At 37.8% G+C, this 20,382-nt stretch overlaps 1 protein-coding gene across 13 annotated transcripts in view; it reads left to right on the top strand.

Annotated features, from left to right (window-relative positions):
- The window catches only part of EPB41 (erythrocyte membrane protein band 4.1), a 178,563-nt gene that overhangs the window by 105,689 nt on the left and 52,492 nt on the right, over positions 1-20,382 (top strand). For all 13 annotated transcript variants that reach the window (XM_043909494.1, XM_043909499.1, XM_043909497.1 and 10 more), the window contains exons 8-11: positions 4,236-4,323; positions 7,451-7,603; positions 9,638-9,735; positions 13,173-13,345. In XM_043909494.1, coding sequence (XP_043765429.1) covers positions 4,236-4,323; positions 7,451-7,603; positions 9,638-9,735; positions 13,173-13,345 — 512 coding nt within the window. The remainder of the gene's footprint in view (positions 1-4,235; positions 4,324-7,450; positions 7,604-9,637; positions 9,736-13,172; positions 13,346-20,382) is intronic.

Here is a 20,382-nt window from a genome sequence, read left to right on the forward strand (position 1 = left end):
ACTTAAGGGCTTCCCAGGCTTCCCTGGTGGTTTAGATGGTAAAGAATCTGACTGAAATGCAGGAGACCCAGGTTCAGTCCCTGAGTTGGGAAGATCCCCTGGAGGAGGGCATGGCAACCCACTCCCAGTACTCTTGCCTGGAGAATTCCCTGGACAGAGGAGCCTGGCGGGCTACAGTCTACAGGATCGAAAAGAGTTGGACACAACTGTAGCACACATGCACACTAGTTACTTAAGCTCTCCAAGTTTCCATTTTTTCATCTGAAACAAAAGGATGATACTGTGAGTTTTGTGATTGTTTATCAGAAATTCATGTAAAGTGCTTTGCACAATGATTAGTATATAGTAAAATTTCCAATATTTGTTAGGATAATAATAATTCTTATTCCATTTTGCCAGTAATAAGTGTGAGTCTGGGTTTAGAGAACTGCTCTTGGGAACTGACTTTAAATCCAAATAGGTGAAACAATCTCAGAGGACAGATGGATATGTTCCAGTTGATGTTCTGTGAGGCGTATGGATAGAAATTGAACAGTAATGTATCTCCATGGTTAGAAAATTTAGAGGTCTGTCATCTTGGAATTTACTTGCTCCTTTTTGGAAAGATTGGCAGTCCTCACAAACAGAAAGTCAAATGGGAATTTTAATTATGTCCCAACAATGTGACGTTTTAACCAGTCCAAAGAGACTTCTGCTGAGGCAGACGCATTTACTATGCGTTGATCCCATTCCTCAGATAAATAGAAAACAGCCTACATACATGGAATCCTTAGTAGTGGCCCTTTATTTGCCTAGACAGAAGCTGTGAAGCTATAATTCACATTAAACTTACACTAGCAAATCAAGGTTTAAAACTAATTGTCCTCCATTTATGGGGACTAGGAAGGTAATGTAAAATTGTCAGTTGTCTGCTACGTAATTATTTGAAACCACAGTCTTTAATTTGGAGATGCAACAATGTTATTAAAAGGCTGTCACATCCCCCAACAAATGAAAACTGTTGACTTGCAAGCATGTGGACCCCAAATTGGTTGAAATCCAGAAGATGGGTGATGCTTGAAACTTGGCCTTTATGCCAGCCAACCTGAGAATTGTGCATGAGCTGATCATGCAGCCTGTAGCCCCCTCCCTCACAATGCCTTGAAAACCTCTGTCTCCTAACGGGCAATGTGGAGATGATTTTAGGACATTAATTCACCGTCTCCCCAGGTTGCTGGCTTCCTGAATAAAGCTTTTACCATTTAAAAAAAGGGAAAAAGGCTGTCACTTAACACTGGAACTCTCTGAGTGGCTCTGTATCCTGACTCCGCTTGCTCAAAATAAATACAGGGAAACTTTGTTATAACTTCTCTCTTTAATGATCAAAAATTAACCTGTGCCAAATCTTTCTGGTTAGGTACTTCTTGTAAGGTGCAGTAATTTCAAATAGTAAATTATTAAGTGGTACTGAATAAATTCAGAACAGTCTCCTAATAATTTAGAGCTGTCTAATCTCTTCCTAGCTATATTGTTACTACTTTCAAGAGTCTTGGAAAAACCATAATCTTTAAAATGTTAACTTGAAAATAATTCAGTTTAATTGGTGGTTTATTTGTAAAATATAATTGCATTTACATGCACAGGTGGTTGGTGGGATTATGGGAAACTTTGTTCTTTTTTTTTTTTTTCTATGCTCTTAATGATATTTTCCAAATTTTATACAATGAATGTAGATTTTTATAATCAGAAAAAGTTGCCTGAAACAATTGTGTTCTAAAGCCATTAGGTGGGATAGAGCAAGATAGTCATCCATGCTGGGAGACAGTCTGGTTGGGGATATCGGGGCCTAAACAGGTGAGGAGAGTGTTCGTTGTAGGGGGCCAGCCTTGCAGGAGAAGTCAGAGCTCAAATAGGATGAAAGGTGGGCACGTGGCTGTGGTTATCAGAGGCAGGACAGAGTGAGAAGGGCATCCATGTAAGAGTAGGGCCTGCAGAGGACATCCACATGGGGTGGTACCTGATACAGGTGTTGAATCCTGAGCAGGGTGAAGATGATGTCTGTGGAAGGGGTAGCCTAGCACCAGGGGTCAGAATCTGAGTGAGGTAAGGAGGACACGTGTGGGGAGCAGCCTAGCATGGGGAATTCAGCGTCTAAGCCAGTGAAGAGGGCATCCATGTCAGGGAGGAGTCAGTGGCAGGAAGTAGAGATTGGTTATGTACCGGGGAGCAGGGGGGTTGATCAGATTAGTGTATTAAGGATAATGGGAGTCAAGTTTCTGACTGTCAGTAAAGGGAGATAGAAATTACAGTGAGAAGGAAACTAAAATGACTCCTATGGTATTGCGTTAAAACTGCAAGTTTCAGCAAAAACTGTTTTCGATGGATGGGTGGATGGATAGATAGATAGACATGTAAATAAGTACACACACATACTCCAGCTACATCCAAAGATTAAAAAAGAAGAAATCATTTCTTATACTAGCCTCAGGAAGTAGGTATTATTACAGTTCTTACTTTATAGGAGATTGATGTCACACTCTTAAATGCAGGAGCCAGCTCTAATGATGTGACTTGGGTCCTGGCTAAAGCCTGCTGCCTTAAACTAAGAGTCATAACTTGCCCATGATCATGTAATCCCTTGAGCCCTGTTTATCAGCAAAATGGAAGTGTTGGACTCCATAATCTTCCAACTCCATTCCAGCTTCAAATTCTAAACTTCAAGCTATCAGTAATACTAACAACAAAAACAAAATACCCCAAATCTAGAATATGGGAGTAACCTTAACTAGAAACGTATATAATTAAAGTGAGAGAAGAAGACTATGAAACTTTCCTGAGATGGTCTTAATGACTTGAGCATGCAGAATTGCTTGTTCAAGTGCTTATTTTCCCATTCTTTTTGTGTGTTCAATTTTAGTCAGTAATAGCATTCAGGTGTGATATTTTGGCACTTGCAGAAAGAAGGTTTTATTCAGGGGTGCTGAGTCATTAACAAGTATGCAGTTTCTTTCCTGAGGTTTTTTTTTTTTTTTTTTTTTTAATTGGGGGGGGGGGGGTTGTTATTCCAAGGAACCTTTTGTTCTTTTTTGGCTGCACCAGGCAGCATGTGGGATCTTAGGTCTCCAACCAGGGATCAAACTCACACCCCCTGCATTGGAAGCATGGTGTCTTAACCACTGAACCACCAGGGAAGTCCTCCTTTGTTCTTTTTAATGAGGATAAAGACAGATGGTTTTGAAAGAGACTTTCTCTTGTTAAATGAATAGGTCACCACTGCTTTTTTATAGCTTGAGGCAGGCAGTCTTTTGGGAAACAGGCATTTAAGGTGGTTTTTCTTTGGGGGTGTGGCTGCATTATTGTTACTATGAAGTTCTATTTGATTGGTTCTGAATTGTGCAGCACTAGGAGTAATATCTTTTTCTTTAAAGCTCAGTCTAAAAAAAAATAAATAAAAAATAAAGCTCAGTCTAGCTCATGAGCACTTTTCAAAAGAGAAGAAAATTATAAAGGAGGAGGAAAGACTGTCATAGTGAATGTTTAGACTATGAGGCTGATTGTTTTCAAACAAATTTAATTCATTATCTGCTTTGTAATGAAGATATCTTAATAACAGAGAGGCAGCCCTTTTATCTACATGCTTCTATTAACCAGTTTATTTTGTTTAGATCAGTGGGCAGGACACCATCTGTTACCAGAAATTTTCTTTTCATGAAGTCTGTCCCCATTAAGAATCCCCAGTTAAGCAACTTCAGCTGCCCTCCTGTTTAATTTCCATAATAACTCAATTCAGGGATATGGAGAGAAAAGGGCAGCTAAGAGGATATTGTAAACTGTATCATGCCCTCAGAGGATTTAATTTGGTCACCTCCTTGGCAAGATAAATTAGTGGGAGGAGTTTATGTGTGTTGAAGAAAAGGGCTAAGAAGAGGGAGGAGCAGAACTGATGGTAGATTAGGCAGTTTTAAAGAATTTTAGGATTTTAAAAAAACTTTTCTTCTAATAGCTTCTTGGTACCTTTTTATTTCTCCAAGAGCTCTTTTTCTAAGGCATATTTCAATTATTTAGACACAGGTAGTGATAAGAGTCCTTTTCCATACATAATATTCTATTTTTAGGACCATGAAATACATCTACATACCTATTGGTATGTATATGCTTATATGTTTATGTAAAGTAAAAGTGATATACAAATGCTATTCTTTTAAATATTGACACTGTGACACTGAAAGTTTTTTTTTTTTTTTCTTCTATCAAAGGTCCATGACTCCAGCTCAGGCTGACCTGGAATTTCTTGAGAATGCCAAAAAGTTGTCTATGTATGGTGTTGACCTTCATAAAGCAAAGGTAATGGTAACTTATTAATATGCATGTATCAGACCTGTGTCATATAATACCGCGTACCAACCTTTACCTAGTGTATTACAAAACATTCAGAGGAGATAGTAATTCTTGTTAGAATGTTATCTGTTAGTTGAACAGTCAAGTGTATTAAGTGTATGAATTGAATTGCCTGTTTGCAATTCCACCAACAGAACGAGGTTTCACACCCAAGCAACTGTAAGGATCAAAAGATATAGTGCCAAGAGCAGAAGAAATGATAACTTCCTAAAATGCAGATACATTTGCAAATGCAGCGTGACAGTGAGGCTTGTTTCGTAGCCAGTCACCTACCTCAGAATCACCTGGGGTATTTGTTAAATATACAGATTCCTGAGCTCCTCCCAGATACACTGACTGACTGTGAAGGAGAGGCTTAGTCTCCAGATTTAATGAATATCCCAAATGATTCTCCTTCATGCTTGAATCTGAGGATCACTGGTATAAGGCAACAGTTCACAACGTGTGGTCTCTGAACCAGCATTTAGCATTGTCTAGGAACTTGTTTGAAATGCTCATCTCAGTTCCCATCCCAGAGTTACTGAATCAGAAACTCTGTGGGTAGGACCCAGCTATCTGTTTTAACAAGCTCTCCAGGTGATTCTGATGCACACGGGAGGAACACAGATAGCTCACTTGAGAACCACTGGGTTAGGTAATTGGAAACTTGAGCTTTCATCCCCATTCAACCCAAGGCAGTCTAACACAATGAATAATGACAGGATGTCGCTTGACTTCTGTCATCTTCAGCTACTGAAATGACTGGGGAGGTTGAGGAACTTGTGAGGGAAAAGACTCAAGGGGTGATCGGAGGTTCATTCAGAGAAATTTAACTAGGATGTACAGTGAATCAAACCCATGTCCAGTGAGAAACGGGCAAAAGAATAGGGATACTTAACCCACAGAAGGGAAAGTTTAGGGAAGATATAATAGCAGTCTTTATGGATTTCAAGGATTAGTGTGTAAAGTAGAGGTTTTACTGGGCCTCCAGAATGTAACACTGGAGCAGGTAAACTGGAAACTGCAGGGAGATACTGTTAGCTCAGTTGGACAGTTTGTCTAACAGAGCTGTTTCAAAGGTGGGATGGGCTATCTCAGAAGGGACAGAGTTCTCTGGAGATATTCCAGGTTAGGCAGAATAATCACTTGGTAGCAATTTAGAAAAAGGACCTTCAAACATTTTGTGGTAACTGGACTAAAGTGACCTTCAGGCTTCTCCCAACCTGAATATCTGTATCTGAAGCTTCTTCCTTATTTAGATTTCTAATAACCTTAATAAGATTCCTTTGTATGTTAGTGAGTTTTCTTGATGTTGCTCTGGATTGATTGGGGCTGAGTATTGTAACTTCTATGACTCTCAAAAGTAGATGGTAGGAAGATCAGATTAGGTCCAGAACTGAACTGGTTAGGTTTTGCTTCTCAATTTCTGCTGGAGGCTCGTGTCAATTCAGTAGTTATCAGGAATGCATGAGGAATCAGGCAGCATATTCCTTTGCCAAATGCTGTAAAGCAAATGATTTTTTCAAAACATCCAGTTAAAAGAGCGATGTAATTGTACCCACAGGCTTTAAGAACTTAAGGGGGCATCTTCTGAGAAATTGTGTTATGTAGTCAATGAGTTGAAGCTGAATATTATTTCTTTTTCTCTCCATTGTGCTGTACATAGCACATGTAGACACTGATATGTTTCTCTGTACTCATTTTGGGGAAAGGAGTCGTTTAGAAGCATGTAGTGTCGGGTTTTTATTACTTACCTAAATAAATAGTCAGCTGTAGAGATGAACTCAGGTGAAATTTATTTTCCTTGAATCAATTGTGATTAATAATATGGGCAGGTAACAAACTCAATATAAACACTTAACAAGCATATTGTCAATAGCAGTATGGGGTGATAGGGAAATGATTTAGATATAGTTTCTACCCTCAGGGACTGAATTTTAATTTTTTTCTAGTTGTTTTCCTCATTATAAAGGTGATATATATATATAAATATTTATATGTATGTATGTATATATTGGGGTTTCCCATGTGGTGCTAGTGGTAAAGAACCCGCCTGCCAATGCAGGAGACATAAGAGACGTGGATTCGATTCCTGGGTCGGGAAGATCCCCTGGAGAAGGAAATGGCAACCCACTCCAGTATTCTTGCCAGGAGAATCCTTTGACAGAGGACCCTGGCAGCCTACAGTCAATAAGGTCACAAAGAGTTGGGAAACAACTGAAGTGACTTAGCACGCACACAGCGTACATATATGTATTATGCACACATAGTTGTATGTGCCTAGAAAATAGGATAATTCAGGAAATTATCAAATTAGTACTGGTTATAGTTAAAGAGTATGGAAAGATGAGAGTAGATTTTTTAACTTTTATGCATTTCTGCATTATTTGAATTTTGTGCATACATGTGTTAGTTTTTGACATTTGAATGCTTTTTAAAAGACAATACGTGTCTATTGTAATTAAAGTGTAGAAAACGAAAATAAAAAATTGCTCATAATTGTACCACCTACAGAATGGCATTATTAACATTTTGCTGTATACATCTTTCTTCTGTGAAAACCTTTTATATTGTTGAAATCAAATTACATATGCAATTTTTTCCTGCTTTATTTCACTTAATGTTAACAACATAGTTATTTTCCCATTTATCTTCCAAATTCTAGTCTAACTATTTTAATAGCTGCATCATATTTCACTATATGGATGGACAAAATTTAACCCTAGTGCTTGGATATTTAGGTTATATACAGTTTTACACTCTTAAAACATTCTGAACAGTATCATGTGTAAAGCTTTTTCTGTGATTTGAATTATTTCCTTAGAGCAGATTATAGAAATAGAGTTTAGGAGTCTCATTTGGAATTGTAAAGATACTTATGATAGGTAATAACATTGATTTTTTAAAACGTGGTATAGTAACAACATTTCGACATAGACCAAATAGTTCCATGGGTTATGGTTGTTAGGTTAAGCTTTAATTTTCAATGTGTACTTTGTAACTGTTTTGTGTTGTTGATGGCTTCAGATTGTCTAATACAAGTCGGCTAAGTTGAGCATTTGGCTCAAGACTGATATTCTCTTTTTTTCCTCAGGACTTGGAGGGTGTGGATATCATCCTAGGTGTCTGCTCTAGTGGTCTTCTGGTTTACAAAGAAAAGCTGAGAATTAACCGCTTTCCTTGGCCCAAAGTGCTGAAGATTTCTTACAAACGTAGCAGCTTTTTCATTAAGATTCGACCTGGAGAGGTACATACGGAGCTCGTGATCCCCTTTCCTCCTGAATCAAACACAGATGGTGTCTAAAACATCTCTTCATGCCTGTTTTCCATGCTGTCATCTCTGAGGTCTCTCTCCAGCTAACTATTTAGGCGCTGGTATTTTGTTTCCTAAAGTAACCAGTCCCATGCTGCTGCTTCTTTCCTTTACTGTTGTTGGTTTTCTGGGCAGTTCTCTTCATATAAGCAAATACACCAAGGCCATAAGTGAAATTTGGATTAATAAACTTGTTCCTTGTTTACTCCAGGTGAAAACTTGATGGAAAATATTTTTAAATTAAGTAGCATGAGATATTTAAACTGTGAGGTTAGATTACTTGCATTTTGCACCACAAATCCCTTACCTTATATAAATAAATTTATTTGTATGTGTAGTTTCTGATAGTGACTGGAAATGTGTTCCAGGGTCAAGTTCTAGATTCATAGTAGAGTTGGATGTTCAACTTTGTACCAGATAACTCAGTTATTAGTTGGTAGTCAATTTTCAGGATATACCAATGCTGGCTAAGTTTAACTTTTATATTAAAGCACTGTCATGGTATAGCAGAAACTTGTTCAAGTAGGAGTTAAATTTAAAAAAAACTTCCAATACCTATTCTGCCACCTACTAAGTAAAAGACCCTTGACAGATCTCAGGCATTCTTTATCACTCAAGGGGGATAGTACCTGCTCTGTCAAAGTTGATTTGAAGATCAAATGAGATGACAGCTATAAAAGCTCTCTACAGAAAAGCACCCTACTAATGTAAAGAGGCTTTTCTGTGTGTATATCACCATCTACTGGTGAAAAATGACTCATTGTTTCAGCATGGAAATACTGAATGTGCAGCCTTAAAATTTTGGGTAAGGATTATCACTGAAGCATTTGTTTAGGACCATAATAATTTACCTGTGCCTAGCAAAAGTTAGAGTTCCAAATACAAGAGTCATTCAGTTAACAAATGTTTTCTGACAGCATCCTTTGTGTCAGACACTATTCTAGGGGCTAGGAACAGAGAATAGAAGAGTCTGTCCCTCTGCAGGCTTACCTTTTTTATGTTGGAAGGCAGAAAAAAAAAACACACCATATATATATGGGAAGGACTTCCCATCCTGGGAAGTCCTTTGTTTATTTAAATGTTAACTATGTAATATATACTAAAAATTCAAAAGTCTTACTTTAGAAAGCAATAAAGAACAACAGGAGGATTTTGAGAAGTGTAATGTAATATTATGACTACAATAGATGATTTAGTAGTGTGGTGTAGGGGAAACCATGAAATTCTGGTTCTGCCACTTAATAGCTGTGAGACTGAGCAAGTAACTTCTCTGATCTCAGTTACACATGAGTTTCCTCATGTGTAAAAATACAGATGATACTATCCAATCACAGTGCTATTGGCCATAATAGGCACTAGAAGTTAATGTCAATTTCCTTCCATCGTATAAAGCGTGCTTAAGGCAGAAACAGAGAGGCAAGAGAAGCGGGACAGTGTTTCCAGTAGCCCTGCAAGATGTGGTTTGCTTCAGTCAAAGAGGTTATCTAGGTAAATTAGCGATCAATCAAAGAAAAAAAAAGATATTTAATAATTCAAGAATCTGGTTTGAACCACAATCTTTAGTTCCTATTTCTAAAAATGACTGCATAATAATATTGGTTGATTGGAAGAACCATCTGTTATCCTAGCCCCTGATTACTGGGTAGCCTAGTATCCTAAGTGCAGGAAGAGCAGTGTCTGGATGATCAAAACATGACTTATTTATGTCTCAGAAAATGTACGGTGTATGTATGCCTGTGTGTTTCTGAGCAAAATAAGATGTGTAAATAATATAAGTTGAAAAATCACTCTCAGTGAATAAATTTCTTTTGTTAAGTAGGAAAAAATTTCAAGTGCTATTTTATGTCCTTAGACTAGTAACATTCTTTTTATTTGTAGTGATCTCCTCTGTAGCACTGTATTTCTCTGGTCCGGTATCATTGCAGTTGAATAATACTTTGTGTTCCATGTTTATTTGTATACTTACAGCAAGAACAGTATGAAAGTACTATCGGATTCAAACTTCCCAGTTACCGAGCAGCTAAGAAATTATGGAAAGTCTGTGTAGAGCATCACACCTTTTTCAGGTATTGTTCTCACTTCAGTATTTTTCAAGAATGAATTATTTATGCATGTTTCTATTTTAAGCCTGCTGTTGAAATTCCCTTCTTTGTATGGTTGGCAGTCTTTTCTTTAGCTCAGGTGAGATCATCTTAAGCAAGACAAAATGAATCTAATTCTCCTCCTTCGGGTTGAAAAACACGGCCTCCACATTCCCAGAGCATCTTTCTATGTATGGTGGAAGGAGGGAGAAAGGAATAGGAGCCTGTGTTTACAAGAGGCTCTGTGATTGCCCTAGGGGGCTAAATCCAGCCCTACCAGGAAGAGGTACCCTGACTGACCTCCACATGGAATTGCCTAACTACCTGCTGTGGGTCTGTTCCTCTAGAAGATTAAAGATTTGAAGCTGATCATTTTCTTGGTTCTAATCAAGCCCAGAAAGGGAGCACAGAGAACCATCTTTGGAGCCTGATTGTTATCAGATAAACAGAAGACAGAAGGAAGTTTCATCTCCTTCACTTTCCCTGAGGCCACATACTTAACCCCTCTGTTCATTTGCCAAGCATTTCCTGTGTGCTTACCCTTCATATAGACATTGGGAATAACCACTAGTAGTTCTAGTCCCAGTCCTAATGGAACTTAAAATCTAGCAGACAAATGATTACTTGTGTTGAAAGGAGAGCCAACTAGTTGTTGTCATTTAGCCTTTTTAAGAAAATGAAAATTGCATGCATAGCACAGTGAAGAGAATAATATAATGAACTCCCCCTGTACCAAACCCTAGCTTCAATAATTATCCCCCCAATGCCAATCTTGTTTCATCTGTATCCCCACCCACTCTTTCCTACTACTTCCTAGATTATTTTGAAGCAAATGCCAGACCTTATCCCATGTCATTCATAGATAAACTTGACTCTTTATAAATGGCTCTCAAGAGAGAAAACCATAATATCTTTTTCTTCTATTTGTATTTTTTATGTCATACTTAGCACTAAAGAACAGTGTACAGAAAGAAAAGTCAGGGAAAATAACATTTCAATTCTAATTTCAAATAAACCATCAGGCTACACATTACACTCAATTAAAAATTTTTAATTATTAAAAAAAACTTAATTATTGACATTAAGATATTTCTGTATGCTTCTGTCATTTGCTTTAAAACCAAGAAATAATGACTACCAAATACTGAGTATCATTCCCTGTGCTATATAATAGATCCTTGTTGTTTATCTGTATAATATAGTAGTGTGTATATGTTGATCCCAAACTCCTAATTTATCCCCCCACCAAAAAAGAGTTATTTTGAATGTTTAATATCTATGGTATAGATTTCAGTTGCATCCAGTGTGTTTACTTGTAGGATAGCATATTTATATCCACTGCATCAAAATAAGAGGATATATTGGCATATAATGCTTCATTGGGCTTCCCTGATGGCTCAGTGGTAAAAAAAATCCTCCTGCCAGTGTAGGAGACTCAGGTTCAGTCCCTGGGTCGAGAAGATTCCCTGGAAAAGAAAATAGCAACCCACTCCAGTGTTCTTCAGAGGAAATCCCAGGGACAGAGGAGCCTGGTGGGCTACAATCCATGGGTTTGCAAAAAAGTTGGGCATAACTTGTGACTAAACACAATGCTTCATTATATAAAAGGAAGTATTTGCTGAATTAAAATAAACTACCCTAAATGGGGGGGGGGGGGAGCGACTCTCTTTTTGGTAGTATTTGATGTAGCAATGTATGTATACATTTATTCAGCAAACATTCATTGAATGTCAGATTCATGCCAGGCACTATGCCAAAAGTGAAAACACAAAGATGAGTAAGTTGATCTTTATTCTTTACCCTTAGAGAGTTCATAGTCTCATAGTGGAGACTAGCACACAGAGTGTTTCAATTCAGTGTAGTAAATGCCATGACAAGAGAGAGCAGAGAGTACTGTGTAGAAAGAAGATGAGGTTTCTGAATTGAAAATACACCAAAAAACCTATTAAATAGATTACCAGGCATTGAGTTTGGAGTGTGTTTGACAAAATTATTATTCTAGGAGAGTAGAACAAGAGCTCTGGGCTTGAATTCTGTGACTACCCTATTTCTTAACAGCTATGTGACCTTAAGCAAGTAGCCTTTTTTGAGGTTCAGTTTCTTTTATATATAAAATGATGAAAATGTTACAGGGGTATAGTGATAATTCTTCAAGAGATGGGAATACCAGACCACCTTACCTGCCTCCTGAGAAATCTGTATGCAGGTCAAGAAGCAGCAGTTAGAACCAGAAATGGAACAACAGACTGGTTCCAAACTGGAAAAGGAGGATGTCACAGCTGTATATTGTCACCCTGCTTATATGTGAAATGCCGGGCTGGATGAAGCACAAGCTGGAATCAAGATTGCCATGAGAAATACCAATAACCTCAGATATGCAGATGACACCACTGTTCTGGCAGAAAGCAAAGAAGAACTAAAGAGCCTCTTGATGAAAGTGAAAGAGGAGAGTGAAAAAGCTGGCTTACATCTCAGGTTCAAAAAATGAAGATCATGGTATCCAGTCCTATCACTTTATGGCAAATAGATGGGGAAACAATGGAAACAGTGACAGATTTTATTTTCTTGTACTCCAAGATCACTGCCAGTAGTGACTGCGGCCTTGAAATTAAAAGACAGTTGCTCTTTGGAAGAAAAGCTGTGACCAACCTAGATAGCATGTTAAAAAGCAGAGGCGTTACTTTGCCGACAAAGGTCCATCTAGTCAAAGCTATGGTTTTTCCAGTAGTCATATATAGATGTGAGAGCCGGACTATAGAGAAAGCTGAGTGCCAAAGAATTGATGCTTTTGAACTGTAGTGTTGGAGAAGACTCTTGAGAGTCCCTTGGACTGCAAGGAGGTCCAACCTGTCCATTCTAAAGGAATCAGTCCTGAATATTCATTGGAAGGACTGATGCTGAAGCTGAAGCTCCAATACTTTGGCCACCTGATGCAAGGAACTGACTCATTGGAAAAGACCCTGACACTGGGAAAGATTGAGGGCAGGAGGAGAAGGGGATGACAGAGGATGAGATGGTTGGATGACATCACTGCGTCGATGGACGTGATTTGAGCAAACTTCGGAAGTTGGTCATGGACAGGCAAGTCTGGCATGCTGCGGTCCATGGGGTCACAAAGAGTCGGACATGACTGAACAACTGAACTGAACTGATAGTGATAATAGTACAGTGCTATAAAAACATTTTGAAAACCTAGAGCGATATAAGGTTATATCATTAATAAAGGCCACAAATAAATTATACATATTTCTTTGAGAATGACAATTAAAATAATGATTACTTGGTTGGAAATTTGTTTTAGTAATTATAAGGAAACTATGAGAGTTATGAAACTTTTTAATTCTTGATTTTGGCTTTAATTTCAGTCTTGTTAGAGTAAGATAATGTATATAATATATGATTATTATGTTTCTTCCCGCCAGACTGACATCTACAGACACCATTCCTAAAAGCAAATTTCTTGCCCTGGGATCCAAATTCCGATACAGTGGCCGAACTCAGGCTCAGACCAGGCAAGCTAGTGCTCTGATTGACAGGCCTGCCCCACACTTTGAGCGCACAGCAAGCAAACGAGCATCCCGAAGCCTTGATGGAGGTTTGTACCGAGAATTAATGATTTCTTGTCATCCTGACTCTTTAGAGAGAGATAAAGGAAATGTGGTTATCAGATGTGATCGGGTGCAAAGAAAGTACAGTTATCTATAAAAGAATCAAAGAATCTCAGTGGAAAATGAAAAGGATCTTCCTAATTGTATATTTAGTGAAATCACCTTAAGAAAAGGAGAAGAAAGGTTCAGAGAGAGTAGTAACTAGATCAGGGTCCCACTGCTAGGTAGTGGTGGGTTAAACACCACTAGAATTAGAATTCAAAATTCTCTGCCACAGGGCAAAACCTAATGTAAAATACTGCACTAAAACCCTCTTGGACATTCTTAAGTAGTTATTTTTCAAGTAGAAAAGAGGGAGAGGGTCTGCCTCACTCTAGTGCTATGGAAATCATTGAAAAAGTTTAGAATATTTGTTGTGTGTCAATTATAGACAGAAAAAACAATCGTATTCTTGGAGTCTCCAAATTTTGTTTAAATAAAAGGAGGAGGAAATAAATGTTTCATGATTGTATATCTTGACAGAAGATCTGTTACAGTTTTTCTAAGTTTAGTCTTAAGGATTTTAGAGCATTAGCATTAATGAAATGAAGTAATAAGCCATATTCATTTTTTTTTCCTGGCCATGCCGCATAGCATGTGGGATCTTAGTTCCCTGAGCAGGAATTGAACCTAGGCCCCAGCAATGAAAGCACCGAGTCCTAACCACTGAACATCCAGGGAATTCCCAAGCCATGTTCAGTTCTTTATGCCACTAAAAAGAGGTAGCTAATAAGTAAAAGTTCAGAAGGCAGTAAGCAAAATAGGGTATTGCTGATTGTAGCTCTGTGCTGTCTACTGTAAAAGCAAGATGCATGTTATAGTAGTTAGAGGTTTGGGTTACAGAATCAGACCTGGCTCCCAGTCTCAGCCACTGCATTTATGATCTATCTTCTTGAATGAGTTACTTAATCTGTTTGTCATTCATAAAATGGGTATGATGAGACTATAATATTACCTCGAATTTTCATGAGAAATAAATGAGATGACATGCTTAGCACAGTGGTTGGCACTTAATAATTGATACTAAAATATTAAGTATCATTGAAATATTATTAATGTTCTGGCCACAGAATTATTATTTTGTTAATTATTATCCAGAACTATGCTGCTGTATTCTGGTTTGTTGCATTGTGGGAGCATATATCAGAAACACATAACTCACTTTAAAGGAATCAGGAATGGGTTAGCCGCACTTGGAAATTATCCAAGCAGTAGAACTTTTGTTTCTGGTACTGCACATCAAGTTTCTTTCTTTCTGGTGTTTCTCTACAAGGTAGATTGTAGTCTTTGATTTATTTATTCTTCATGATAACACTAAGAATTAAGTTCCCTGTTGGCTCAGATGGTAAGCAATCCACCTGCAATGCAGGAGACCCAGGTTCGATCCCTGGGTCAGGAAGAGTCTCTGGAGAAGGAAATGGCAACCCACTCCAGTATTCTTGCCTGGAGAACTCCCTGGACAGGGGAACCTGGCAGGCTACAGTCTATGGGGTCCATGGGGTCACAAAGAGTTGGAGACAACTGAGTGAATAACACACACACACGGAAATTAAGCTCAGAGATTAAATAATTTTTCTTAAGATATGATAGCAGGTAAGTGGGTCGGAGTACATGTTGGTTGTTGGATACTTAATTCATTTACTACTATGTTCAACAATTTGTTGTACGTTTCTGTGTGTCCGGTATTATTCTAGTTTCTGGGGATACAGATGTGAACATACATAGTCCTGCTCTTATGGGGCTTATGTTTTATGGGTAGAAACAGAAATAAAACAAGTTCAGATAGTGATAAGTGCTGTAAAGAAAACAAAATAGAGTAATGGGAGGGAGCGTGTCCGGGGGTGGGGCAGTTGAGAAGCTGTTTCAGACTGAATTGTTGTTCAGTTGCTCAGTTGTGTCCAACTCTTTGTGACCCCGTGGACTGCAGCACGCCAGGCTTCCCTGTCCCTCACCAACTCCCAGAATTTACTCAAACTCATGTCCATTGAGTTGATGATGCCATCCAACCATCTCATCCTCTGTCATACCCTTTTCCTCCTGCACTCTATCTTTCCCAGCTTCAGGGTCTTTTCTAACGAGTCAGACTGAGTGGTCCAGTCTAAATTCAGAAGTTTTCTCTGAGGAGCTTCATCTGAACTGAAACCTGAATTGTGAGGTTAAATAAATAAATCTGGGGGAAGAACATTCTTGAAGAGAGAGTAGTGAGTATGAAGCCCTGGAGGTAGGAGTGAGCTTGGCAGGTGTCTAGACCAGTGCCGTGCCATAGAACTTTCTGTGAGGATGAAGTTCTTCTATTTTGTGATGTCCAGTTTGATAGCCAATAGCTACCTGTGGCCATTATGAACCTGAAATGTGGCTATGAAACTGAGAAACTCATTTTTAACTAAATTTAAATAGACACATGTGGCTAGTGCAAAGATCTACTCTACTCCAGGGGTAGAAAGGCAGAATAATGATGAAGTCTGTTGCTGGATTTGCATGAGAGATGGCAGCAGCTGGGACTTGAGTATTTTCATTAAAGATAGTGAAGACGGATCAGGGATATGATTCAGAAGCCAGGCTTGACAGAATTACTGGTAAATTAAGTGTTGGAGATGGTAAGGAAAAGAAAATCAAGATTTTTTCCTAGGTTTGATCATTTAGTACGGTGGGAAAGTCTGAGAGAGGAGCAGAGTTGGATATGTTAAATTTAAGGTATGAAGACTCAGTCCTCATGTCTGCCATATTATTTTTTATTTATTTATTTTATTTTTGGCTGCACTTGGTCTTTGTTGCTCTGCATGGGCTTTCTCTGGTTGTGGTGAGTGGGGGTTAGTCTTCATTGCAGTGCACGGCCTTTTCACTGCAGTAGCTTCTCTTGTTGCTGAGCACAGGCTCTAGTTTCAAAGGCTTCAGTAGTTGTAGCATGCAGGCTCAGTAATTGTGGCACATGGCTTAGCTGCTCCATGGCATGTGGAATCTTCCTGGACCAGGGATCAAACCCATGTCCCCTGCACTGGCGATTGGATTCTCAACCAGATTCTTTCCTTAACAAGGGGAGTCCTGCCATATTCTTATAACAACATAAAGCATTGCCTTCTTGACCAGTAAATCACCCTACCTCCAGTTTACTTTAGTTTTGGAGAGCTATCATTTCCATTATTTTATCCCCATTTTTCAGTGAGAAAACTATAATTGGAAAATTTAAGCAGCTTGTTCAAGATCTCACAGATAGCTTAAACAAAACCCCACATCTATCCAATACCAGATTCCATGGCGTTTTCCACTTAATGAAATTTCATTGTTATATAGATATTATGCCTGATGTATCTTTTCTTTCTAACAGCAAAATAACCAACAGTTCAAGGGTTATTCAGCTTTGGTACTTTGACCAAATTAGAAAGTTTTACTTAGAAAGACTCTTCTATTACTTGTAGAAGTCATGTGTTGACTGTTTCTCTTTTTCTGGCTGTAGAAACCTCATAGTTCAAGATTTTAAAAAAGCTTGATGTCTCTGTCTATTGACTAATACTGGCCAGTTCTTATTAAGTTATACACTGTGTTCTTAGGGGGAAATCTGTAAGGTATTATAGAAAAACCCAAATGAACTTTTTTGACCATAAAAAAGTTTTCACTCATATCCTAATGACTAGTGAACTTAAGTACCTTTTCACAGTTTATAGCTACTTGCATGTCATTATTTCTGAAGTGCCTGTTCAAATCTTCTGCTCATATTTTTATTGGGCTGCCTGTCTTATTAATTTGTGGGTGTTCTTTATGTACTCTTGTCTTACTTTCAATCTCAGGGAGAAAGCATCAGTATTTCATCATTAAGTGTGATGTTTGCTCTGGGTTTACATAGCTACCTCTTATCAGAGAAGGAAACTTCGGAGAGTTTTTATCATGAATAAATGGTGACTTTTATCAAATGCTTTTTACTTCATCAGTTGATATAGTAATAGGATTTTTCTCCTTCTTTATGTTACATGATGGCTTACACTGATTGACTTTCCATTGTTAAGCCTTCTTGGCATTCTTGAAGTAAACTCAATTTGATCATAGTATATTCTTCTTATGTCAGTTAAGGCTTTCTGCAATGATGTTCATGAAAGAGATAGGCCTATAATTTTCCTTTCTTGTAAATGTTGTCAGGTTTTAGTATCAAGTTTATGCTGCCCTCAAAGTAAATTGAGAAGTATCCCCTCTTTCTGCTCTCTGGAAGAGTTTGGATAAGATTGGTATTATTTCTTCCTTAATGTTTGGGAAGAATTCACCTATAAATTCTAGCCAGCTGGTTCTAAACATTCCTTTGTGGCAGGGTTCTTTGCTTTCAGATTCAGTGTCTTTATTAGAAAGGACTATTAAGATGTTCTAGTTCTTGTTTCAGTTTTGGTAATTGTGCTTTTTCTAGGAAATGCCCGTTCCATCTAAATTTTCAAGTATATTGCCATAAAGTTCTATTTTTTTTAATATTTGTAAGATCTACAGCAATGTCCCCTTCTGTGTTCCTCATATTGGTATGTTATACACCTATCCCTCTTTTTTTTTTTTTTTTAAACAAGCTTGTAACTGATCTGTTAATTTTATTAATCTTTCCAAAGAACCAGTTTTGGGTTTTGTTTTCTTCCTGTCATATATTTTTAATTTAACTTTTGCCAGCTAGTATTTTTATTATTTTCTTTTTACTTTTTTTTTGAACTGTTCTTTTTCTAATTTCTTAAGAGAATATCCATTGATGTTTATTATTTCTTACAACCTAACCTTAGAATTTAAGTGACTTGCCTAACATCACATAGTCAGTGACAGAGCTCAGAATATCTAAACCTGTTCTGCCAGTACCATGTTTTTTATCCTTCACCAAGATAACTTCTTTTCTGTAGAAGAGGAGGGATAAAAGATGTCATTAGACAGTTCATTGAGCACTTAGTATGCTCTAGGTACTGTTCTAAATGTTTTATATATATTATCTTTTAAACATCTAAATGGCATATAAACTGAGTAGGACACTTTTTGTGTAGTTCTGTTTTCAAATGTCTTCTGTTTCTCTGTGTACTGTCTGCTCAGTATAAGAATTGGAGTGTCTATAAAAACTATTTTTCCTCCTTTTCCCGGATCCTTTTCCATTCTTCTTAATAGAGAGACTTTCCCCTATTAGGCCTCCCCCTTTTTAAAATTAATATAAGCTTCTAAGCTCAAGATGGTGTATTAGGGAAACTTTAATAAGTATTACTTTGTAAGAGACCTCATTTTAATGAACATTCCCTTTCTCTTTTCTATCTGGTGCTCAGAGCATCTGCTAAAGAACTAAAACTGATTCAGATACCAATTTGTATGATAGAGTAGGAGGTCACAAGAATATGCTAATAATGATGACAAGGATTTTTCAGCTTATATTTTTGTTGCATTTTTTGATTTTCAAACCATTTCTATATATTCCTATTTAGTGCCAACAATCTAGTGGACAAAAAGCATTTAGGAATTATTGCTTTACTATTGAGGAAACTGGGGCACAAAACAGTCATATAACTTCCTAGGTTCACACACCAAGCCGTATCCACCCTGTGAGTAGTGGTTGCAGTGACTCTTGCCAGGGGAATACATCCATGTTGTCTTTGGAGCTTTAAAACAAAACAAATGCCCAAGCTTCACTCAGATACCACATCTGTCTGTGGTAGAGCTGAGCATCAGCTGGGTTTTTTTGTTCGTTTTTCCAAGATCCAAAGATGAATCATGCTCCTCTGATAATGGAACCACTGACCTATTGCATACCTATTGTACCTGTGCCATCCTAGCAGAAATTGTGCTAGTATCAGAGATAGAACTAGAATTTAAGACTCCTTTTACTCAATATGATCGTTTTGAGTTTTACTCTTCACTGCTCTAATAAATAATTCGATTCTATTGTTGTCAGATAAGAGCAATATAATACTGGAGTTAATGGGCCCACAGACTGATCACAACCAGGACTCTTCTTTGTCTAGACCTTCAGAAAAGGGAAATAATGCCATTTTTAGAGTTAAGTGTTCTCTGTATATGCACCAAAATCTTTTAATAGCTAACAAATGAACTCATAAAACTGAAAAGCCAGAATATCTTAAGAAGTAAGCACTACCTCCAACACTGAAGATATGAAAAAGCATTGAATTAGACAGTCTAAATGGGTGAATTTTATAGTATGTGACTTATATCTCAAGTTGTTTAAAAATACAAGAAAAATAAAAAAATAAAAAGACAAGAACCACAGTCACTACCATGATTCTCTGTTGTGATCCACACTTTTTATAGCCTTTTTATGGAGAAAAGGAATTTGCTTCTCTCCAGAGGTCCTAGGTGATATTTTACGCTTGAATTGCATATCAATGTGTATTTTTACTCAGCATACTCTTGAAATAATATTAACCTGTAAGAAAAAAATACAAAGATCTACATATGACTTTAAAGTTATTAATATTTAGTATTTGTAAAGTATTTTTTTTTTTTTTAGTTCTACCACTTTATTGCTACCAACCCATCTCCCTCCACCCTCGTGCACACACGCTCAGTCATGTAACCCCATGGACTGCAGCCCGCCAGGCTCCTCTGTCCATGGACTTTTCCAGGCAAGAACACTGGAGTGGGCTGCCATTTCCTTCTCCTGTAAAGTATTTTTATATCCAACTTTCCCATAGAGTTGGGGAAATAGATGGGGAAACAATGGAAACAGTGAGAGATTTTATTTTCTTGGGCTCCAAAATCACTGCAGCTGGTGACTGCAGCCATGAAGTTAAAAGATGCTTGCTCCTTGGAAGAAAAGTCATGACCTATGTAGATAGCATATTAAAAAGCAGAGACATTACTTTGCCAACAAAGGTCCGTCTAGTCAAAGCTATGGTTTTTCCAGTAGTCTTGTATGTATGTGAGAGTTAGACCATAGAAAAAGCTGAGCGCTAAAGAACTGATGCTTTTGAACTGTGGTGTTGGAGAAGACTTTTGAGAGTCCCTTGGACTGCAAGGAGATCCAGCCAGT

Source organism: Cervus elaphus, chromosome 8 (genome assembly GCF_910594005.1).
Source record: "Cervus elaphus chromosome 8, mCerEla1.1, whole genome shotgun sequence".
In the NCBI taxonomy this organism is placed as follows: domain Eukaryota; kingdom Metazoa; phylum Chordata; class Mammalia; order Artiodactyla; family Cervidae; genus Cervus; species Cervus elaphus.